At 39.6% G+C, this 25,705-nt stretch overlaps 1 protein-coding gene across 5 annotated transcripts in view; it reads left to right on the top strand.

Annotated features, from left to right (window-relative positions):
• Positions 1–25,705, top strand: part of DNMBP (dynamin binding protein) — a 55,397-nt gene that overhangs the window by 6,118 nt on the left and 23,574 nt on the right. For 3 of the 5 annotated variants that reach the window (XM_058187082.1, XM_058187080.1, XM_058187079.1), the window contains exons 2-4: positions 9,960–10,113; positions 15,287–15,409; positions 17,098–18,963. In XM_058187082.1, the coding sequence (XP_058043065.1) occupies positions 9,969–10,113; positions 15,287–15,409; positions 17,098–18,963 (2,134 nt within the window). In that variant the 5' untranslated portion in view covers positions 9,960–9,968. Of the gene's footprint in view, positions 1–9,959; positions 10,114–10,304; positions 10,753–12,397; positions 13,425–15,286; positions 15,410–17,097; positions 18,964–25,705 lie in introns of those variants that run through there. The other 2 variants (XM_058187081.1, XM_058187083.1) reach the window with 2 other exon arrangements.

Below are 25,705 nucleotides of genomic sequence, written 5' to 3'. Positions count from 1 at the left end.
CCTCGCGATAGCAAGCCTTACAGATAGGCTGGATTGACAGTGACTGGTTCAAATAAATGTTTACCACTAAGGTGAAGTTTGTCAGGTCCCTTGTGTTATTTTCAAAGATGATTGTGACACTTTTGGCAGAAGAAATGGAAGCACTGCAAAGGATAATCTAAACCTGTTGTGAGGGTTTAGATTAGTATTGCTGAGGAAACCATGGAAAATTAAATTCAATGAAGTTTTGGCTATCAGGATCTTCTGAAGACCAGAGGAATCCAGTCATCTTGCATATATAATAAACCTCCATGAACTTATACGGCAGAAGGATGATAGGGATTCTTCTACTATTTCTATTCATTTGTGGATGTCCCTGAAATAAGAGGGGAGGAGTACTGGCAGGGAGTTAAAGTTGATGACTCAGCTGTGGGCCAAGGCTTGGGTACATAACATGCTTCCCCACCTCCTTTCCCCTGAATGGCGTTCTCCTGCAGCACACTGGCCTGTTATACTTGGACTGAATATTGCTGGTCAAAAGAAGGAAGCTGGAGGCAAGAAATCTGGGAACAGTTTTCTGTTTAGGATAGAAGGCTGGGTTCTCTAATCAGGCAGCCGGATGAAGCTGAGAGATTGTTTCCTCCCTCAAGGCCTTAGTTTGGAAGAAAGATTGGCAAGCAGATGTTCCTGAGGAGACAACAATATGTTGATGTTTTATCATGGAATAAGCTATGGTTTTTGGAGCCAGCCTAACAAACACAAGGGAGGGCTGGCTGCAGAAGACAATCCTATACAATGAAAAGGGTCCCAAGGTTTAAACCTCTTGTAACTCGCCAAATTACAATATGGGAAAAGTTATAGTATGCACACATTGTTCTCTTTTTTGTATCTACCTATTTGCGTAATCAATATAAGATATGGAACTCTTTGAGCAATCTTTTAAATTGCATTTTCTATGTTACAATAGCTAGAGGGTTGTTCTGCCATTGGCCTTCCTTATAATCATCATTTTTTGCTCATTATTATGCAGCTGATTGAATCCTTTCCTTAGTAGGGTCATAATAGTGCAGGGTTTTTTCGTTTACACTTTAGACATGATAGGTTGGCTGTTGTCAAAAAAGTAAAGTAACACTGGATGTCTGCCATGAGTGTTTTAGTTTGGATTCTTGCACAAAGATGGAGTTTGCACAATGGTCCCTCTATAATCCTATGCTGCAAGGCCACCTTGACTTGCATTATTATATCTTCGGAAGGCAGTAGCTTCTGTGCTAGATTATCAATATTTATGAGTTGGGACACTTCTGAATCTATTTGAGCCTTCTTATTCTTCTTCTGGCATCATAAGAAATCCTGCCTTAAGGAAGGAGTACATCATGGACAGTTCGCAATACTAGAGCAACCTTCTGCACAGTCAAATCTAGTTCATAATTGTCTGCACTGACTTCCTATTGGTTCGCCAGAGCCTAAGATGGAGCCTAACACTTTCTGGCATTGCCAGGAACGGAATCTAAAGCTTTGCAAGCAAAGCATGCAATCCACCACAGAATTATAGCCTTTCTATATATTGTGCCAGTTTGATTTTTCTCCAAAGTGGAGAAAAATGTGCTTCTTTTCTAATCCTCTATAATCATTTCAGATTTAATACTCTTTATTGGCCCTGTAATTCATATTAAGATTATTAGATTATTTATAGCTCTCTGTCGGTGGCTGAGTATTCTATACGGTTGGGATATAAATAAATAATTATAAATAAACAAATAAAAATTTGCCATACATTTTAGTCATCTTTCCATCATTAGCTTGTCCACATTGTCACTGTGAATTTGCACCTCTTTCAGTGCTTTTATACTTACAGGGTAATTGCAATTGTTGCACTCCATTGTGGCTCCTTCACACAAAGAGTAAAAAAAAAAGCTGAATGAATTGTTAACTTTCAGCTCAAAGCTTCTCCAATAATCCAGCTCTTTCTGACTGACTGTAAAGTGTTAGAAGTAGCATGTGGTTGCCTATGAATGACATTATGCCAGTTATGTATAGGGATTAAGTGTCTGGGGTGCAAAGGCAGAACTAGCTCAGGAATGCCAACAATGCCAGAGGTCAAAAAGATGGCCAGGTAGGCAGGGAGAAATATGAAGTTCAGTGTGTTATGTGACAATGCAGAGAAAGCTTCTATTTAATCAGGCTCTCCTAAAAGACCTTAAAAGTGATATCAAGTATTTTACAATTTGAAGAATATTCCACATGATCTTTAAAGAAAGCAGTCGTGTTTTTCTAGGCTAAAATTCTACAGCTGGTAGTTATCTGGACAGTTCAAGGTCAGTAGAATGCTGCCAAAGGCAGTTTCTTCTCATTGTACTTACGTTGACTGGAAAATAAATTCTTAATCTGCAGATCCTTTTATCCTGGAATCTCTAAAACAGGAATCTCCAAAATGAGACATACAATATTGATCCCCAAGGATCAATGGGACTCAGTATTGATCCCCAAGGATCAAGGGGTCAGTATTATTGTTAATAGAATTAGTTAAGTTAAATGTCTATGGAGATTCTCAGTCATCCAGGTCATGGTTGTCCCAAAGTTCAAGAGGCAACTGGAGTTAATAAGTTAATGTTTCTTAAATTATTTTCATATAATAAATATTTGGGAGTCAATAGACAGGCTGGAACCTCATGAAAGGGTTGATGAGTTGAAGAGTTTGGGAACCTCTGTTCTATATTCCTCATGCCAGCTGCTTACTTTCTACCAGAAATATAGAGTACCTAAGCTCTTCAACTAAGATAGATAGACAGATAGATAGATAGACAGATAGATAGATATAGACAGACGGATGGACGGACGAACATCAACCTTTCTTGTATCCTTCTAATAGTTATACATTTGTAATCCTCATGGGTTTTTAAATCATGGATAACTGGAAAAAAATAGCTGTGTTATATATTGCTTCATATACCAAAGGCAGTTTATAATAAAAACATAATCAAAGAATACATTAGATAATATTAAACAACAATGTAAGAATGATATTCAAGAAAACATACTCTTGAATAAGATCAGGAACGGAAAAAGAACATTTTAAAAATACATAACTTTCATATCAGGCCTTAGTGGAGTTTTCAACAGGTGCCAAAAATGCAAGGGTTTTCAAACTTTTTCAGGCCATAGAATCAGGTTTTTTTTTGTGGGGAGGGAATTCCTGATGAAAAACAAAGCTCTAATGATGGGTCGCGATGGGTCAGACACGACTTCGCAACTAACAACAACAATGATAGAAAATTGGTTACATTCAAGTGAACCCTTTCTCCCTTATTGTTTTATTGAATCGTTTTGGATCCTCAAAATTCTGTGGAACATAATTTGATCAACTCTAGTCTGGTGGCTGCTTTCTGAATTTGGAGGATGAGCATTCCAAAGTTTGGACAAGACCTGTTGCCTAATGACATTGAACAACCCTTGTAGCATGTTCTTCAGTAACCAACCATAATGGAAAAAGCATTTAATCAGAGTCTTGGTCCTCAAATATTAAAACCAAATCTTTGAATCATTGCAAATGCTTCAGTACAGTTAGGGGTACTCTGGGCACAAGCAAGTTCCCCATTCGGTAACTTCTCCATTGCATTCTGTGGCTTCCCAGGTCAAGAGCAAGGATGGTCCTACCCAGACTGTATTACAATTATCTCAATGTGAGCTTATTTGATACACAAACCTGAACTTGCCTTTTCTGTGTTGTGGTCTTAATAATCATATATCTATGAAGAGGGCTGGTTCATTGTATCTCACAAAGAGGCAAAATACATTATCTCAAGATCTCTTATGGCTGTGATTTTTTGTTTCTAAATATATCTATTGAATTCCTCTGCCATTTTTCAGCAGCTGTTTTATTGGATGAAGTTATCTCTTAAAGTTGTTGAGGTTGGAAGTATTTATTTGATGCAATCCAATACAGAAAACCATAAGGAAGGATTTGTTTTATATACTGCATGTTGCAGCTGGGGTCATAGTTGAAAGGCAACTGGTAACATTGTTCTCCATCTATCAGCAATATAAAAGCTGGGAATTGCCAAGGCAGCATTTCTAAAAAAGGCAAGCTTCACATTGTTGCCATGTTGAAACCCATGCCTGATAATAAAGCAATGCCATCAAAACAGCATATTGTTCTCTGCAGTCCCTCATTCAAACTTACTTCATTCTGTTTTGTGGGTTTTGATACACATTTGTATCAATACACATCCAGTTATTTCTTTTTAAGAACTACACAGCCAGAGTTCTGCGTGTGCAAATGGACACTTCCCAGGCATGGCAACATGTTATCCCCTGGCTGGAAGTGGGGGACATATAACTTATTTATGGTCTAAGAGGAGGCAAGTGTGTCATTTTACGAAATCATGTGCTTTATCCCTCTTGATTTCTAATGCTAAAGGCATAGGACTGTGGGGAGCTCTCACATAAGTCTCATAGCATACAGCAAAGTCACACAGTCTGTATCTTTGGCACTCATACACTTCATAACTCTTCCCCCCTTTGTAAAGACTCTTTGGAAACCCCTCTACTCAAAATGGGTAATGTGCTTTCCTGCCACAGAGGAAAAATATATACAAAAATGGTAAACTCCAAAATTGGGTCAAAGCAGTAAAAGAGAAAAATTTTCCCCCTCCAAAAAAACAAAAACAAAACCCCACCCCAAGAAAATAACCCTGGAAACCTACCCATGCAATGCAGCCTATTAATTCCAAAACATTGCCAATCCCACCTTTTTCACTATTTAAATCAGGGGTCTCCAAACTTGGCAACTTTAAGACTTGTGGACTTCAACTCCCAGAATTCCTCAGCCAGCTGCCTGAGGAATTCTGGGAGTTGAAGTCCACAAGTCTTAAAGTTGCCAAGTTTGGAGACCCCTGATTTAAATGAAGAAATTACAATGACTAGGATAAAGCTGAGAGAATAGAACCACCAACTTTCCAGAAGCATCAGGAGAAAGCTTTTTCATAGTGTAGTAAACCTGTTCATATTAGTGGAATAAATGTTATAATTCCAATCCAGTTAGTTAAAGAGACAAGAACAAAATTACTGGAAAGGTAGAAAAAGTTTGATAGCCAGATCGGTTTTTTCCTTCTTTGAGTCTATTCTCACCAATGCACAATCCTGTGCGTCAGGGAAGTTTTAAACTTCTGTGCTTGCTTGCCCTTCTTTCCTGAATGTCATCTGTTTCCTTCCTAAAAACTCTTGTGATTTTTGAAATTGGGGAAATGTCTATTGAGCTAGAGCTCACATTAAAAAAAACACAATACCGACTATATGAACATTTGGAAATTTCCCACATATTGTACACATGACCAGTCACTAGAATTATTCATTCGCCACATATATTGTGATAGAACTGAGGTAGTAGCCCTGTTACCTTTCTGAGTAAGCTCACAAATAACATTAAACCATGGTTTGTAACCCATGGTTTATTGAATGGGGAATGTACATGAAACATGCTAAGCATAAGCCACAATTCATAAATAGTTGGCTTCATGAAATATTTTGTTTGTTAGAAGTATATTTTAAAAAAACATTTCCTTAACCTGGGAGTGAGCCAGAGAAAGGCATACCAAACAAATGTCCTCTTCATAATGGCTTCACCTTTAGACTGGTTTGGTAATGGGAGAGGCAGCCTTTCAGATAGGCAGAACTCAGTCCTTTGGGGGGAAACAATATGAAGTAAATTACACTACAGCATAGTGCAATGGAAGAATCCAGTAACTATCTGCTTGGGTCACTCTGTATGCATATCACACCCACTTTTCGGTACATGAGCTTCTGTCATTCCACCCTTTATAGATTATATTTGAATCCTACCCATACATTTTTAACAATATGCAGTCCTAATAGTGCCGTGATTTCTGGAGTCTGGACCTAGTGCTCCCTTGAGACTAGGTTTCTTTCATCTGAAGCCTTTCAAGGGGTGTTGAGTTTCATTTCATTTCAGGCGTGTTGAATTGATTCCCATAATCCTCAGCCATAGAGCCCACACATTTCAACTTGATTCATATTTTGCAGTGCTGCCATTTTTTAAAATATGGTTTATTGAATAACCGTCATTAGTTAGGCTCACGCAGTGTACTACACTAAATTATGGCTTAGTTCAAGAATGCAGTCCCTGAATATTTTTGCTTGGCTCCTGCAACTTCCTTTGTGAATTTCGAAAATCCAAAGTGTGGTTTTTCTACCATCTTTCACCACAGCTGTTGTGCGACCTTTCCACAAACCTTTAAAACTAAAGAAAGACTTGAAAATTTGATCAAAAGCCGGGTGGGGGCAGAATGAAAACTTGGTCCTACCCAATTTGAACAATTGCTCTATACACTTTTGATTCTCAGAAGGCAATTCCTTTCTGGCTTAGAATTGTGTGTAAATTAGGAACAATTTATGAATGGGATGACTCCCCACAGACTCCTTCCTCCCCTAGTAGTTTCATGTCAACTTTCCCCCATGACCTTTTTATGCATAAAATACAAGATTGCTTAGGACTGGGCAGAACAGTTTATCCCTGGGAATGCTAAGTCTATCTTGGAACTCATCAATCGGTCTAATTAATGACATTTACCAGTGAGATTTAGACCTAAACTGGATTTCAGATATAGGTTACTGTTGTATGTGAAATATTTTCAGAAGTCTACCAATCTTCACTCTCAAAATATTTTGGCTACAACTGCTATTTTTTTTCAGAGCTGCTAACCATGAAGCAATTCTAGCCCAACACACCCAGGACTCTTAGAGAAGGCTGGTCTAGGACAAGGTGGGGTTGTGCCAGATTACTCATATACATGTACTTAATAATTCCTGCCTCATGTCAGGACAGTACTTCTCCATATACTACCATTAATGGTATATCAAGCAGATATCTTTGTTGTTTTGTTGTTAGTTGTGAAGTCGTGTCCAACCCCTCACGACCCCATGGACAATGATCCTCCAGACCTTCCTGTCCTCTACCATCCTCTGGAGTCCATTTAAGCTCACGCCTACTGCTTCAGTGGCTCCATCCAGCCACTTCATTCTCTGTCATCCCATTCTTCTTTTGCCCTCAATCTTTCCCAGCATTAGGCTCTTCTCCAGTGAGTCCTTCCTTCTCATTAGGTGGCCAAAGTATTTCAGTTTCATCTTCAGGATCTGGCCTTCTAAAGAGCAGTCAGGGTTGATCTGCTCTAGGACTGACCAGTTTGATCGCCTTGCAGTCTAAGGGACTCGCAGGAGTCTTCTCCAGCACTATAATTCAAAGGCCTCAATTCTATGGTGCTCAGCCTTTCTTATGGTCCAACTTTCACAGCCATACATTGCAACTGGGAAAACCATAGCGTTGACTATACGCACTTTTGTTGGCAGGGTGATATCTCTGCTTTTTAGTATGCTGTCTAGATTTCCGATAATTTTCCTCCCCAGGATCAAGTGTCTTTTAATTTCTTGGCTGCAGTCCCCATCTGCGGTGATCTTGGAGCCCAGCAAAATAAAATCTGTCACTACCTCCATTTCCTTCCCATCTATTTTCAGGAATTGAGAGGGCCAGATGCCATGATCTTCATTTTCTTAATGTGGAGTTTCAAGCCAACTTTTGCACTCTCCTCCTTCACCCACATCAAGAGGCTTTTTAGTTCCTCTTCACTTTCTGCCATTAGAGTGTATCATCTGCATATCTGAGGTTGTAGATATTTCTCCTGGCAATCTTAATTCCAACTTTTGATTCATCTAGCCCCATCTTTCTGATGATGTGCTCTGCATATCAGGGTGCAGAGTGACAGTATACAGCCTTGCCAGACTCCTTTCCCAATTTTGAACCAATCAGTGGTTCTGTGTCCAATGCTCACTGTTGCTTCTTGTTGCAGCTGTCTTACATATCAGTGTTGCTCACTGTTGCAGATATCTTACATATCATTAACTGCAGATGGTAGTTTGAATCTCAGATTTATCTCATCCAAAACAGATAGTCTACCAGTGAACTTAGCTCCTTCTCCCTATCCCTGTCCTTGGATGTACATGACTAATGTCAAGTCTTCTGTGAAATTCATCCAAGTTCAAAGTGAAACAGGAAAGGGCTAGAGGAAGAGCTGATTGAAAATAATAATATCTGAAAGCAAGCTAGGGAACAGAGGAGGTCAGCAGGTCAGCAGGCAGATGGCATCAGGAGGAAGTAAAACAGAAAATAAGGCCAGGATGATAAAAAGCAATATCTTATATGAAGACTTTTATAGAAAATAGGAGTGAGCAACTAAGAGAGGGACAATGGTTTGTGGGAAAAGACAGATGAAATGTATTTATCTTTTTATTTGACTTAGATGCTGAATGGTATTTACTAGCCTACTAAATCAGGGTTCTGCAACCTTGGCCACTTTAAGACTTGTGGACTTTAACTCCCAGAATTCTTCAGCCAGCAAAACTCTGGCAGTTGAAGTCCACAAGTCTTAAAGTGACCAAAGTTGGAGACCCCTATACTAAATCTCTCATGCTGGTGTGGATCACATAGACTTGAGATGTAACAAAGATACTTTACAACTGTAAGACTATAGACCTAGTATGATAATGTTGTCCTTTAGCTATCAGGAATGTATGCTGAAATAAATTGTATGATTGGACTTGAGAGTGCCTCAAGAGCACTCTGGCTGGCAAGTGGTGCTGTCATTATAGTTTTAATACAAGACAATTAAAGGCAGCAATTGGTGGATTCTTCTGGCTGCATTTCCCTTCCTTGTTAGCCTCACCGGCCAATAGGAAAAATAACTCCCCATTGCTGTTCTTAATGCAAGGTGGATTGAATTTGAGTAACAGAGAGCAAATGCCTGGGATGGAGGCTTTTACTGTTTTTCAAGTTGCTAAATGACTGGCTGTCAGTACAGAGAATTTCTGGATGGTTAACCTGCCCTCAGGCTACAGTATTTCTCAACACAAAACTCTTATTCTTTTGAGCATTTAAACCCGTGTACCAAAATAGTCTGACAGGTTATTTGAAGAGTCTGAATATTAAGATTGTTGGGGGTAAGAGGAAGGAATATAAAGATGGTTTATTTGACCAAAATTAAATTATACAGGTATTTGTGGAAATTTTTAATGTTTTTTTTTCCAGGACTGGGTGATGATGATATTTTAAAATTTTGTTTATTTGCTAAATTTTAAATTTATCTGATTAAAATTAAAATAGTTATGTTATCTCTGATTATTTTTCTTGGTTTTTACTGACTACATTTGGATGATGAAATTTGTGGGATTTGTTTAATGATAAAAAGTGAGATATAAATGTAAAACAAAGCAATAAAATGGGCTCATTAGATCAAATTTATAATATATAGGTTATTATTTTGGGCAATTGAATGGATTTTTTCCTGATTAGAATGGAAGATGAGGTTTTAAAGACTTGTTTATAGAAAATGGGATGAGATTATTTATTTATTTATTTATTTATTTATCAATCAAAGTTATTGGCCACTCATCACAGTTTAACTCTAGGGGACTTACAATATTAAAAATAGAACTATATAAATAGAATGCTACAAAACAGTTAAAATACAAAATATAAAATATGATAGCTAAAAGATGGGGAGAGGGGAATTGATGTGAGATGCAGAGGTTGTTTATTTGTATTTTAAGAGGTGGTAATAAGTTGTTACATATGCTTATACTTTCTGGGAGAATAATGGGGAGTTATTTCTTTTCTTTTCTTTTTTCTTTCTTTTTTGCACTTCTTTCTTTTCTGTATTATCTGTATATTGTAATCTTTAATAAAATTATTATAAAAAAAAATAAAAATAGTTAGCAAGGCATTGTTTCACTGTGATTAGTGAGATGTGGAAATACATTTTGTGTTCCACAAAAGAGTAGCTGACGCAAGTCTTTGCATGATTTCTGGAACGAGCTGATGTTCTTGCGCTTGTGCAATCTGTTACCTGCCTTTTTCAATTTGTAACATGCTGGCATTGCTATCCTAATCTGGATTTTGTATCTCTTTATTGCAGATTCCAAAGATGGAGACAGGCTCCCTGGTGCGGGCTGTCTTTGATTTCTGCCCCAGCGTATCTGAGGAGCTGCCACTGTTTGTGGGGGATATCATTGAAGTGCTGGCAGTCATAGATGAGTTTTGGCTGTTTGGGAAGAAGGAAGGAGTCACAGGTACATCTAAAAGGTCTTTGGGTCAGTTCACGAAGTTGATTGCGTCAGAACCAAAGATGCTTTTCAAAAGCAACTGGGCTTCCTTTGTTTTTTCTTGACAACGTTTCACTTCTCATCCAAGAAGCTAACTTGGTTCTGACTGATTGGTGGGGAATGAAAGGATTTATGTTCTTTCATTTCCCATCATTCAGTCAGAATTGAAGAAGTTCTGGGATGAGAATGAAACATTTTCAACAACAGCAACAACAACAACCAACGTCTAGTTGCCTTTTGACCTGGATGACTGAGAATCTCCATAGACGGTTGGGGTAGAAGTTCTAGAGGAGCTGAACAAGTAAAGCTAAGTAAAGAAAAAGAAATTTCATCCTAAATAAAGATTTTAATACTCTTAAGCCTTTCTTTACTACTATTTAGCGGTCAAAAGATCAATAACTCTTTGATGAAAAATTAGAAAAAGATGTGATTGAATGCATATAAGCACCACCCCAATGCCCTTTCTGCCTGGTGGTTAGTGGTAACTTTGGAATTGGAACTGAACTTCCGGTCAAGGAAAGCATCATTTTCTACCTTTAAAAGTATCACATTGTAGACCTCTGCAACCAGCAATGCAGCACAGCCCCATTCTGGTAAGCCTGAAAGGTATGCTGCACAATTTATGCTGACAGAAAAGTCTTTTTGGTTCTAGGACAAGAGGAATGCTCAGCAAATGGCTATATGGATGAGACCATAGTCTCTGTGGAGCTATTCAGGAGACATTTTTATCCCCTTCCTCCTCTTTTATTGAAGGGGCGTTTTGGTTTCTTTAGCTAATACTTTTTGGTATTTCTGTAAATGTTTGGGCTCCCACACACTTCCTGATGCCTCTCTGTTGTACTGTTTGGTCTTGCAATTAGAGAAATGAGATAGCTATTAATATATCAGAAGCTTGCTTCCCTTTTTTCTTTTTATAATTCTTTGTTTCCTTAACCAGTCAAATGGAATATAATTCTCAATATACTCAGTATATGGTAATAGAATAGAATAACAGAGTTGGAAGAGAACAACCCCCTGCTTAGGCAGGAAACCCCACACCACTTCAGACAAATGGTTATCCAACATCTTTTTAAAAACTTCCGGTGTTGGAGCATTCACAGCCTCTGGAGGCAAGTCGTTCCACTGATTAATTGTTCTAACTATCAGGAAATTTCTCCTTAGTTCTAAATTCCCTTCCAACTCTGTTAATCTGTATCTGTAAATTGCTTCTGTCCTTGATTAGTTTCCACCCATTGCTTCTTGTCCTGCCTTCAGGTGCTTTGGAGAATAGTTTGACTCCCTCTTCTTTGTGGCAACTCCTGAGATATTGCTATCATGCTATCATGTCTCCGCTAGTTCTTCTTTTCATCAGACTAGACATACCCAGTTCCTGCAACCGTTCTTCATATGTTTTAGCCTCCAGTCCCCTAATCAACTTTGTTGCTCTATTCAGTACTCTTTCTAGACTCTCAACATCTTATGGGATCAGCGTAGCCACAGTACCCTGAACAATTTGTGATAGTTTTTAGGGCAGTGCCTGTTTTGAAAATTAGCAAAATGACCCAAGACTTTTGACCTCATAAAAGCACAGTGTCTCTATCTTTCATTGAAACTGCCCTTTTTTCTCTGTGCAAACCTGAAAGAAAATGATAATACTCTTGGTCAGATTTATCTTATGGGATCATTAAAGGGCATGGCTACTTATATAGGTGAGGTATGAGTTCTATCAGAATTTTAAAATATATACATATATTTCTAATAAAGGAGAATATTTGTAGCTCAGGATTGCAATGAGGAATCCTTAATGCTCTCTAAGCTTGCTTGTTTTTTTTGCAGACTTTACATTAACCTAACTAGGTAACATCATCAGTGCCCTGGACCCCACATATATTTCTGTTAGACTTTTCAGTAACATTCCTCAACCTGTTGCCTTTCAAATATGTTGTTACTATAACTATCAGTTATAGTAACTGAGAAGTCAGGAGGTTGAAGAAGGCTGCCTGAGGCAATGCTCAGACATGAATCTTCATTTGTACTGATCCATGAAAATATTTGGAGCTTAGAGTTGAAACTTGAATGTACACACATTGTGAGCAGCGTCAGAAAACAAGCAATAGTGCAATCTAGTAGAGTAATGATAAATGAGAATATTTGTAGCTTAGGGTTGAAATGAGGGGTCCTTGGTGCTCTCTGAGCTTGCTTGTTTTCTTGCAAACATTTCATTATCCAAATTAGGTAACTTCATTAGTGTCAGTGAAGTTACCTAACTTGGGTAATGAAATGTCTCCAAGAAAACAACCAAGCTCAGAGAGTACCAAAGTCTCCTCATCTTCATTTGTAGTATATTCTGATGGGATATAGTGAAATATTTGACTTGCCCATTTTAGCTTTTTTTTTTAACCTACCCTGTTGTTAACTCCATGAAATGGTGAGCATGTACACAGATTCAGAAATAATACTCATTAATGCATGCATACATTTTTACCTATATAAGAATTCTGAAATGTCAGCATCCTTTTTTGAGTTCTTTTTCTTTTAATGTCAGTATCCCTGTTAAGCCTCAAGAACCAAGAAAGACAAGGAATTACTTCTGAATAGTTTCCTTTATTGTTCTTCACCTATAGATACAATCTTCCCAGGCTGTACATTGTGATGCAAGCTTATTGTATTTGCATCATGATGTTACAAAAAAAGAAGTTAGTAACAGAGTTGTCCTTGTGACACCACAAGATTGTTGTTAGTTGCGAAGTCATGTTCGACCCATAGCGACCCCATGGACAATGATCCTCCAGACCTTCCTGTCCTATACCATCCTCTGGAGTCCATTTAAGTTCACGCCTACTGCTTCAGTGACTCCATCCAGCCACCTCGTTCTCTGCCATCCCATTCTTCTTTTGCCCTCAATCTTTCCCAGCATTATGCTCTTCTCCAGTGAGTCCTTCCTTCTCATTAGGTGGCCAAAGTATTTCAGTTTCATCTTCAGGATCTAAGATCTTCAGGATCTTCTAAGGAGCAGTCAGGGTTGATCTCCTCTAGGACTGACTTATTTGTTTGCCTTGCAGTCCATGGGACTCTCAGGAGTCTTTTGCAGCACCAGAGTTCAAAGACCTCAATTCTTTGGCGCTCAGCCTTTCTTATGGTCCAACTTTCACAGCCATACATAGAGACACCACAAGATAAATTTTATTAATTTGATGAAATCACAGCTTGCTGCAGATGGCTCTGGCTTATTGTTTTCAAAAGATGAAAGAATCAAATTATGGAAATTAATCCTTAAATATGGAGATAATCCTAAAATGGTAATGTTATATTGTTTTGATTTTTGATGTATAACAATTGTTTTATTATAAAATTTAAATTATAAAAATTATTTACAAAAAGATGGGTGTACAGGTATTTATGTTATGAAACAGCAATTCACAATAATTGTTGTTGTTCAGGAACTTAATACTAGAAAAGCAGGACAGAACAAAAATTTGTGGAACTTTCTGCCAACAATGATTATTCCCTCTCTGTGTGTGTGTGTGCGTGTGTGTGTGTGTGTGTGGCTGTCCATGTGCATATGTCTGAAAGAGAGAATGAGAACAGATGAAAAAAAGTTGAACAAGTGCTGATTACTAAATAAAAATGGTAACATATGCATATCACGTTAATTTGCTGAAATAAACTGTGCCCATAAGAAGACCATTTTGAAAAAGCTTTCTGATCTCCAGTAGCTGTATAGCAGCTATCTTTTGAGAACGTAAGAAAGAAAACTTGAAACAACCAGGAGAGGGAGCCATTCCCAACTCTCTGCATTCATCCATTGCTCAATCTTGTGGCTCATCACAGAACCAAAAATTATTTACGCCAGGGGTCTCCAATCTTAGTAACTTTAAGGTTTGTGGACTTCAACTCCCAGAGTTCCTCAGCAAAGCTGGCTGAGGAACTCTGGGAGTTGAAGTCTACAAGCCTTAAAGTTACTAAGGTTGGAGACCCCTGATTTAAGCTGTACCTTAATTTCACCACTAAGAGATAAGGAGAGTTAACCATCAACTGAATCACTTGATTTCATACATATATTTCAGGACCTGTTTTTAAACGTATTAGAACTATGACAATCATTAGAGATATTGACAAGTACAGTATTATAGTTGATGTCTTGGTGGTCCCATATCTAGACAGAAAATATCAATGCTTTTTCATGGACAAAAGCTCTAGATACACTTACTGTCTAGATGAATAATGACAATCACATTTCCAGTAAAAAGAACAACCTTATGGATGGAGGGAAGAGATTGTCCCAAACAAAGGAAAAGCAACATACCTCTCTTGGGTGACAACCATTCCTTTGATCCTAGAAGAAAGTGCTGGGAATTTTCTGTAAGGGTATTAGGAATCAAATCCGTTGTTTAGTTATATTTCAATCCTTCCATGGCTCATTTCGGTCATCTTGTTTTATGCCAGACTGGATCTGACATGAATCTGACTCCTATTTTGTTGAAAGATACTGGGAAATAGTTCTATCATGAAGGATGGTTTAAATCTTAGCATACTAAACATTTCTGAATTGTCATCCAGTTATAAATGTTTGCTGTTCTAAAAAAAAAGAGGATTAATGTAGAAACTCATTTGATGCTTCTGTGGAATTTTCTATTTCAATTAAGAAATTTTAATTTTCCTTAAAGGTACAATTGTGATAGTAGAAAATACTAAATAAGATGGACCAATGACCTGGTAAACCATAACACATTTTCCTTACATTTTCATATTGTTGATGTTACCAATGGAAGTTATCAAAGTTTGTCAATTCTCATGTAGCAAAACTCAATTCACGTTTGTGGTTTCCAACAATGTACACTACAGAATTTCTTTACCTTAGCAAGTGTATATTAAATGAGGAAAGCAGTGTACAAATCCCTCAATTTTATGGAATTGACAACAGAATTGTTAGCACTAAAGACAGCTTATTACACTGCTCACTTCCCACCATATTTTCAGTGTGAAAGGCTGGGAGAATCCTGATGAAAAGGATGGCAGCAGGAGAAAACTTTGTGGTGCTTTTATGCCATGGTAAAGAGTGAAATAGATGTCAGGGGAAAGAACCATGACTATCATTTCCACTATTTAGATTTTTCCCTCCTTTTCTATTGAAAATGCTCTTTGCTCTTATCCATTTTAGGCCAGTTCCCCAGCAGCTTTGTAGAACCTGTGGATGTTCCTGTTATGAAACAAGGAGAGAAGCTATTCGTTTGTATCAGCAACTTCACTTCCCAAGAGCCTGGCAGCTTGGCCCTTCAGAGAGGTACTGGCGATTTCCATGAATTCCTAACTCGGGCAGGAGTTCCTTAATGCTCTGCTCTTCTGTAGATCTCTGTCAGTCCATCAAAAGGAATTCTCTTCTGCGTCCTTTCTCCCTTACAGTTCTAATTACAGCGGTCCAGGGATTTCTGCTTCCGTACCTTGGTAGTCTTGCTCTATTTGGAACAGAAGTCTGATAATCTCGACAGTCACTAGGATAATTGCCATTTTCCAGCACATTTGGACTAGTGGTTAAGGCAGTAAGCTAGAAATTAGGAGACTTCGAGTTCTAGTCCTGCCTTAGGTATGAAAGCCAGCTGGATGACTTTGGGCCTGTCACTCTCTTTTAGTCCAATCCACCTCACAGAGTTGTTGTTGTGGAAAAATAGGAGGAGGAGGGAGTATTGGATTTGTTTGCCACCTTGAGTTATTCATAAAAATAACAAAGGCGGAATAAATATAAATTAATAAATATAGTTGTTTGTCAGATGCAATTGAGAGCAGTCTTTGTGACTGGCTGCTTTGAATTGAAATCATAAGTTGGAGTACAGATAGTTCTTAACTTAGAACCATTCATTTAGTGACAATCCAAAGTTATAGCAGCACTAAAAAAAAGTGACTTGCAATCAGTCCTCACACTTATAACTGTTGCAGCATCCCTACAGTCATGTGATCAGAGTTTGGTCTCTTGGCAACCAGCATGTAGTTATGGTGACTGCGCCATCCCAGGGTCATGGGATCACCATTTCCAACCTTTCCAAATGGCTTCCAACAAGTAAAATCCATGGGGAAAGCCAGATTTGCTTAACAACTGTGTGATTCATTTAACTGCAGTGATTTGCTAAACAACCATGGCAAAAAGGTCAACATCCACTCACTTAACAACCGCCTTACTTTGCTTAGTAACAGAAATTCTGGTCCCAATTGTAATTGTAAGTTGAGGACTGCCTGTATAAGGAGAGGTGAAGAGGGAATGCTTGAGCTATTCTTTTTGGATGACTACTAGCAGGAGTAGGTTGGGGGTAATCCTGGCTTTTCTTGACCCCTTGACAGCTTTGTACCATCAGTATTGGTATTGAATGACGTATCATCAGTATGTGGATGATACCCAGCTGTATATCTCTATCCCTGGTGAAATAAACAATGTTATGGATACCCTTTCATGGTGTTTGGAGACTCTGGGGGTCTGAGGGTCTAGACGGGGAACAACAGGCTTCAACTGGTAAGACTGGATGTAGGAAGGAGGCTCCCTTGTATCTGGGGATTATCATTTCCAGTCTTGGATGGAGTTTGCTCTTCCCCAGACAGACTCAGAGCTAATATGCAGATCCTCTTGGATTCATGATCCCTGCGTGATGACAAGGTGGCAGTCATTGCAAAGAGGTTTTTGGTCAACTTCCTGTTTTGCCTACTAGTTATGCCCTTTCCTGGATCAGAAAGCCTTTCTTTCTGTCATTCATGCCCTGGTCATCTCACATACAGATTAGTGCAATGCAGTTTATATGGGGCTACCCTTGAAAAGAATCTGGGAATGTAGAATGTGGAGACACAAGCAGTTTTGGGTGCCTCTATGATAACACCTTGGCTATGTTAAATGCATCGGGTGTCAGTTTACTTCTGGGTCCAATTCAAGATGTTAACTGGTTGGTGTAGAAGTAAAATAAAATAAAAATCTGTTCCTTATCCCTGCAGGAGACCTGGTGATTTTGAATGATTCTATAGCATCTCCTTGGCTGAAAGGCCGGAGCAGCTGGGGAACCAGTGGTTTCTTCCCATCATCCTGTGTCCGAGAACTCAGCCTCTCAGGTTTTGGTCCCCGATTCCTACATGGCGCAACACTGGAAATGCCATCCTACGCTCTGGGTCAGGCCCGAGCACTGATGAGTCTTTCAGCCCAGATGGAGGAGGAACTTGATTTCCGGGAAGGGGATGTGATTATCATCGTTGGAATTCCAGAACCTGGATGGTTTGAAGGGGAGATTCAAGGTCGCCGAGGCATCTTCCCAGAGGGGTTTGTGGAGCTTTTGGGTCCCCTAAAAACCATCAATAACCCAGATGATCCAACTTCATCAGAGATTCCAAAGATAAATGGAATGAAAGATACATATCCCCAGGAAGATGAAAAGCCATGGAGGGATGAAATGGCACTGCCAGGACTTTATGGGATTGCCCTCTATAGGTTCCAAGCCCTGGAATCAGCAGAACTAGACTTTGAGGTGGGGGAACGGATCCGAATTCTGGAAGTTCTGGAAGATGGCTGGCTAGAGGGCGAACTTCGAGGAAAACGTGGCATCTTTCCTCATCGGTTTGTGAGGTTGGAGGAGAACTGCCTACAGCCTAGAAAGCAATGGAAATCTGGATATTTGCCAAAGGGGGTGGATTCTGTTATAGCCAGCGTTCACAAAGCAGGTTCTCCTGGCATGTCAGAGGAGCCTGGCTGGAGTTCAGACTATACTGAGGAAAAGACTTGTCAACTTCCTTTGATGCAAAGGAATTCTTTGGACTCTGAAATAAAACAGAACCAAATACCAAATGACCAGAAGGAAAGCTGCCTTGGCTCTGTTCCTTTAGAAGTATCAGGCACTTCCTCCCTAGATTCTAATAAAACTGTCAATGGAGTTTCTTCCATACCTCATTCTCCACTTCAGGTAAAAACCCAACACTATGACCATTCGGATAAACCAAAGCCCATTCAAACCCCCAAAACTTCATGGGACCATTTGAAAGGCTGCAAGCGCTTAGAGCAGGATGGAGAGGCTCATAGTCTGATCCGCCACAACATTCTTTGTGAGGACTTAGTTGTTTGCATGGATAGTCAGCAGCAGAAACCTAAATCTCATTCTTCCAGCTTCAGTGGAACTCAGGAGAGCTTGGACATTTGGCCTGTCTGTCAAGGTACTCAGAATGAACTCCCTCCAGGTGTGGCCCATGGGGAGATCTGTGGGGACCTTGACTCAAAACTGACAGAGCAGCTGGCTCAGTTTGAACAGAGCCTGACAAATCCTATTGGCCATGGTGGCTATGACGCTTTCGAGCAGGATAATGTTGCTCGGCATTTTTCCATTCTGGATTTCAATTGTGAGAGAGATATTGTATGTGGTACAGTAGAGAATACTTCACAGAGAAGAAAGGTGCTACGGCCACCCCCTCCTCGACCTGGTATCCCTGTCTCTGCCTCACCACATGTACCAGTAAGGCTCACCCCCACTGCATCTGTCTCACAGGGTATCCCACCTTCTATGCGACCCTCCAGGCCAGCACCACTTCCACCTCCAGGGAGCCAAAGGAAAAGCCCAGCCGCAGTTAAGCAGCAGCTGGGGAGCAGAGATAGACAAGGGAACACTGTTGAGTCTGGAAGAACATCTCCATGTCCTTTCTTATTGAATCGTATTCAAGAATTAGAGCAAGAACTTGATTTTTACAGGAAGACTCACACAGAGCTCAGTGCAACATTGGAACAGCCACAGGATGAGGCTGGACAAGCTGAGACATTAGAGAACGTGGACCTCTGTGACTGTAAAATATCATCTCTGTGCCTGGAGCTACAGGAGCTGAAGGGTGAGTACGGTCAGTCGCAGTGAGGGTGAATAGAGAGGACAGACCCTACCCCAATCTACGTTTTGCATTGGTGGAATTGAAAAAGAGAAAAGAATATATGTAGTTCAGGGTTGAGTCCTTGATACTCTCTTGAGCTTGGGTGTTTGCTTGCAGATGTTTCATTACCCAAACAGGTAACATTATCTGTATGGAGAAATGTCTACAAGCAAACAACCAAACCTAGATGTCTATGGAGATTCTCAGTCATCTAGGTCATGGTTGTCCCAAAGATGCTTTTTTCAAGAGGCAACTGGACTTTCTGTTTTTTCTTTGAAGGCATTTCGCTTCTCATCAAAGAACCAAACCTAGAGAGCACCAAGGACTCCACAAAGAAAAGAGGAAGTACTAAGAGACTATGTTAAATTCAGCCCTATTCTCTCACAACATATTTCTGGTTTTTAAGGTGTAAAATAATATAAACTGCCTCTTGCTCTTCCAGGATCTTTGACTGGGGCAAGTATTTACAGAAAATGTTGTTATATTCAATATCTCATACTGTCTTTCCAAAAGAGGCTGGGAAGAGTGTGCCAGATTGGATCTGTATTGGGATAATTGTGGGGAAAATACATTCTAGATGTCCACTTTTCTTGCTTACAACTGTAGTCAGATAAAACTGTAACTTCAGCAGTGATATTGTGTAATGCATTAGTTATAAAAAAAATTGCCAAAGCTTTTGAACATGTTGCTTACTCACAGCTGTTTCTGTGCAACAACGATGCCGTGACAATGTTATTACCACAGAGCCACTTAACTTGTTTCAGGTGTTAAAAAATAAATATGTAACAGTAATGGGGAAGCAAATTCCTTTTACTCCTCACCCCTTTTACTCCGATTCTGTCTGTTAACAGTGAAACCCTGCATAGAGAATGCAAACAGGTAAAGAACATGCAAGTAGCCCTCCAAAATGAATACTGTGTTTAGGCCGAATGCCCAAACAAGTTCTTGCATATATCCTACAACCCAGTAAGAAGCAGAATGGAATAGCATTAGGAGTAGCACTTAGACTTGCATATTGCCTCATAATGCTTTACAGCATTCTCTGGGCGGGTTAAATGACAGCATATTAACCCCAAACAATCTGGGTCCTCATTTTACTGACTTCAGAAGGGATGGAAGGCTGAGTCAACCTTGAGCTAGTTAGGATTGAATTTCAGGCTATGGGCAGAGTTAGCTTGCAATACTGCATTCTAACCAGGATGATCAACGTCAATTAAGTAGAACTTGAAAGGAGTTAAGATTGGGGAAAGAATGAAAATAATAAAGTTGTTCTGAATCTTAGGAGAATAACTTGCTACCAATCACCGTGTGCATAAATTACGATGTACAAATGCTTTCTTTCCATTTTATTGACTAGAAAGCTATTAGCACTTGGGAAGATACATTTTAAAATGCCTGCTCTCTCAAATCCACTGAATAAATAAGCAGTTTGGCTCATCTGAGTTCTTTGCAGAGCATCATAATTGTTTCTTTGTGCTTTTCTCCTCTTCCTGCCCCCTCCCCAGTAATGATTATGTAATTTTGTTCATTTTTATGAGGCACAGAGACTTAAGAAAAATAAACATGGGCAAATAAAAGAATTAGTGATCATAGAAAGACAGAAAACATCTTTTTCCTGTTATCTTCTTAGAAAATCTGCTGAGTAGGTGTTTTTGTGTTTTTCTTTGAAACCTGTGAAATTAGTTGGCTTTCTATATAAACTGCTGTATTCTGCATTAGATGCCAGTTTTATTTTCTGAAGTTTAATCATTCCCATGCTAATTATCAGCGACTTAATGTCTATCTAGGATTTTGTAGACTTGAGACAGTGAATTAACTGAACTCTGAGATATGAAAAGCATTCAGGGTCAGTGTTGTATTATTTGCTATGTATTTGGGCTTCTTGGATGAAATATTATGGATCACTGGGAAACGGGTTGATGCGGGATATCTTAATAGTCAAGATTATCAATGTTTCTACTACAAGAAGACCAGAGACACGTAAGAATCCAGAGTGCAGCAATTTTCCAAAGCTGTGTGCTTTTTCAGAATGTATTCCCACACCCAGAGAAGTCCTTGGGTGATATAAACACATAAACCACATGCTTAGTTTTCCTGAACCTACGAGCCCTAAAGAGAGGTCACTTACTCCTGCCTTTAGCATTATAAAGCAGAGAAGCCGGTTTGGGCAGGGCACTGGTCCAATCCAAACTGTGGTATTCTTGTTATTCATTACCTGCCAGCAGCAGGGAGAGGCTGTCTGAACTGGCTGCCTATTGGGTACGAAGGTTACACAGCTTCTCTATTGTAGGCAGTTAGTCAGCACCGTCTCAGGGGTGAGGTGCAGGGAAAGAGTAGTTATGAAGGAATGGTGAACTTCTGAGAAAAGAAAGGGGGTGGGGTGGATAAGAGCACTCCAGGAAGAATATGAGCATTTATTCTGAGTCCAGAAATCAGATAAACTCTCCAGGACAACAGATCTGTCTGTCACAAGTCACCAACCGTGAGTACAAAGACTACAGCTCTGTAAGAAGAGGAAAGATTTATAAGGAAGGTGGGCAAGATGGTGGTAGCGAAAACTGGAAGAGCAAGTGTAGAAACAGGGACCTGTATGGCACCATCAGACCTGTGAAGAGAGTCTGTGACCATTTCAAAAATGGAGATAGTGGATACAGGGACAGCAGTGTGACCAGAAGCTGCAAGGACTATGTGGAGGAGGGTAAACAATCCGTGGACCAGAGGAAGATGAATCTGTATGAGGAGTATGAGACAGGAAGCAATGGTTATCTGGAAGAAAACGGCTATTATACAGACTTTGAAAATAACACCCCAGTGGTTCACAAGAAATCTTTTGTTGTGCATAAGGGTGGCCAGGATGCCCATTTTAGATTCTCCAGAAATGCAGAACATTTGGATACAAATTGTTGGAAGGGAAATTGGAATTTCCGTGACCGTGCAACAGAGGGTTGGAACACAGGTGGCCATACCTTGGATAGGACTGATAAGAAGAAAAATGACAGGTATGTGGACTATAGCAGTAACCGGAAATACTTTGGGAAGCCAGAAAGCTTATTTATGTTGTGTGAAGTCTCATCCAACGCCCAACATTCAGAAGCAATTTCTGGGAGTTGTACCACCGATGTTATACAACACTCTGCCCTAGAAGATCCACCACCTAGGACCCTGAGAAATGAGAATGGCAATCGGGAATTAGAACCTGGGTGCCAAATCGCAGTATGCCAAATTGCCAAATCGCAGTATGCGCCAGATACCAAAAGGATTGAAACTGCAGCAGGTGCACACGGCTGGAAGGGTGGGTGTCCCAGAACACGTGCAGGACGCTCAGACTGGAGTCTGGACTGGGAGGATGAAGCTGGAAGGGCAGGTAGCACAGAAGCCTGGCAACGGAACAGTTGTTACCGTCGTACCGCTCCCAGCGTCCTCAGGCACCATATAAAAGGAAACCAAGGTAAGTTATGGAAAATCATCAAAGGATTGTGGGGCAAACTCTACAGTTCTTTGGATGTCAACACCTTCCCCAGACAAGCAGCCCTAAAACAAACACCTGCATTTACCACAGCATTGGAAAATGAAGAACTGCCTGTCATTCATCAGCTATTTTGTAGAAATTAAATAATTGTTTCTTATACTGCAAATAATCTTTATACATTAGACTTGGTTTCTTTTGTGCTTGCCTTTTCTCTTTCCTGGATAGGATAAACAGCTACTACTACAGCATTAGTAAAGTGGCCTGCTCCCTTTCTCTATATGGAGTAGCTTCCAAAAGAATCTTTAAGCTCAGGATTGGATCCTGTGCAGTTCTTTGGAACTAACTTTGCAGCTCCTTTATTGGTTTATTAGTTAAGGTGTTGAACAAAGACCCTGAATCTAGTCCTCCCTCAACCACTGAGATACTTGGGCCATTCCTTTTCAGTTCCATCTACCTCTTGGGGCTGTTGCTGAGGAGACTAAGAAAAAAGTGATCTGTATATAAAGTTTCATAAATTTCAGAGTTCTAAGCTAAGCCAGGTGTGGAGAATTAATTTTTCCAAGGGACCACATTCAGAAAGTAGGGCTGCTGTGAAGGGCTGAACCAATAAGGCTGTGAAATGTGTAGGCATGCACGCAGGCACATATGTAAATTGGGGGTAAAAATTGTAATCGCCTTCAGAATAAAAGCAATGTAGTGTGCACTTGGTGTACACTTATATACATTTAAGTTCTAATTTCTCATTCATCCCACGTGGGCCAAACAGGAACAGCTTAAGGGCCGGATGTGGCCCAGGAGCCATAAAATGCCCAGGTTTAGTCTAAGCAATTCATATGGTACCGTGAATATTCCGCAGAACCTCTTGGAAATCTTGGGCTGTGAGATTGTTAAATGTGTAGAATTGAGAGGCTGACCAACTCCCAGACAATCATGGAGAAGTCTCCAACTGTTATGGAGAAAAATGTGTTTATGTGGTCGCTAGGAGTCAAAAACAACTTTATGGCACATAATTAATTAATCAACTCTCAAACAGTTCTGGGCAGCTTATATTTTAAAATAGAAAATTAGCACTAAAGAAATGTTAGATAAGTCATTATGTAGAACAACTAGCCGGTTCATACATGAAGTTTTGTGAACATTTTGTTAACTAGGACTTCTGGTTAAATTACAGCAGGTTAACAGAGTATGCTAAACTACAAATACATCGTATTTTAATACCAAATGTAAGCCAGCCAATATCTCTTTGGGCTGCAATCTTAGTTTATCCTTCTCCAAATGGCATGTTTTTGATATCTTGCTTTGCAACCTTCATAATTTTAAGCCGATTTATTTGAGAAAATTAATTTAGCTGGGTTTCTCATTTACTGGTGAAGTGTTTCATTTTCCTTAATATGAAGCTTGCTTTGCCTGCTGCTTTGAGCTTATTCTTTGCAGCAGTAGAACTTGCATACCTGCCTTACAGCATGTCCGTTCACTTTGATGCAGTTCGCTTGGATTAGCTATAAGGAAGTTATCTGTACTTGCATTGAGAAATGTAGGTGAGAAATGCACTGAGTCTTGTTTTGTTTTCTGTGCTAGAAATCAGCTCAATTTTTATGTTCGGCCATTGTGCTAGATGCATAATGTTGTAAGCAAATGTTATTGTTCCTTTATTGCCATCAGTGTGCATAGACATTTACAAAGTAACTCAAGCAAAAGATCTTATGCTCTGGTCTTGTTTATCTTAAATCCTCCCTTATGGGTTCCCTTGAAATATGAGTGTAACAAGGCCTGGTGGGCTCAGATTTGAAGGCAGCGTTGTGCCCTAAGAATCTGATAAAGCCTTTCTGTATTATCAATCAGATCTTAGATTACAAAAGGAGAAGCAGAGCTAATGTGTGATTAAAATTTGGGCATTTGGCACCTGACATGTATTTGTAGCATCCTTGTAGCATCAAATCTTGGGATTTGATCTTCCCAAAAAGCTTCTGAGGAGCAAAGGCAATGAGGGAAGCTGAATTTGCTTAACTGTCATGATTTGCATAAAAATAAGGTTGTAAAATTGGGCACAAATTACTAAATGGCCACATCACTTAGCAACAGAAGTTCTGGGCCCAATTATAATCCTAAAACAAGGACTATCTGTAGTTTCATCATTTGCCACCTCCCAAACAGATACTTATGCATCCAACCCAGGGGTGAAATGCACTTACCTTCGCTAGCGGTTCGGGAATGTGAGCACGTGCGCCTCTTCTGTGCATGAGCAGAGCCTTCTGTGCATGCACAGAGGGTCAAAAACGGGACGTAATGACATCCTGGGGGTAGGCGGAGTCGGCATCGTTACCAGTTCGCGCATGCCGGATAGATCCGGCCAGTTTCACCTCTGGTCCAACCTATACATCTTATTACTCTGTGTGTTCTGGGTGTAACACTCAAGTTGCTTATATTCATCTGCTACTGTAATACACACACACACACACACACACACATATAAAGCATGCACTTCTATATACCATTCGACCGTGTTATAGGTTATTATCTACTTATCTCTTATTACTCATCTCTTGCTTCTGCCTTTATTATCAGTTATACAATGCTCAGTAGACAGTGGCCTTAGTATTTCCTTCAGGCTACAAAAAATTGCTTATCTTTCAATAAAGCGATCATATTGGACTCACCTTCGTGTTAAAGTGAAACCTACCTTTGCCTAGAGTGAAATTTTTAGCCATTGACCAGAAACAGTGATTTCTCCCAGTTTGAAACAGTAGAATAACTGTTTTTCTTTCTCTACAGTTCATTGTTATCCTTATAATTATGGTTATTATGCCTTTAACTTGCCTTTTGTTTAACATTTCTTTGTCATGCACTCCTTGACTTTCTTTAGTCCAAGAAATAGGTAGGTAGAAATAGGGCTTGAAGTACTCTTGTGGCTCTTCTAATGAGTTAGATTGCAAAATGTTTGGTCATTCCTTAGTCATCCCTTATCTGAGCATAAAACAGGAACTGTGTTTGACTTTCTTTATGAGCAAATGGATATTACTGTTACAGGTTCCTTTCTAGACAACCTGGTGGAGGTTATTGGCCTTAATCTTTTCTCAAACTGGCATTTAATCCTCCTATAGCTGTTTGTCCATCTGCCTCTATGCTGTTTAAACCTTTCTCAGATTTTCATAGTTTACAGCAGCTAAAAGGCTGAGAATGACTAACGAATCTCCCTACTTCCCCCCCATGCAGCATTCCAGAGGCTTTATAGTTCAG

The sequence above is a fragment of the Ahaetulla prasina genome, chromosome 6 (genome assembly GCF_028640845.1).
Source record: "Ahaetulla prasina isolate Xishuangbanna chromosome 6, ASM2864084v1, whole genome shotgun sequence".
Taxonomy (NCBI): Eukaryota; Metazoa; Chordata; class Lepidosauria; order Squamata; family Colubridae; genus Ahaetulla; species Ahaetulla prasina.
This window is presented reverse-complemented; position numbering and strand designations above follow the sequence as displayed.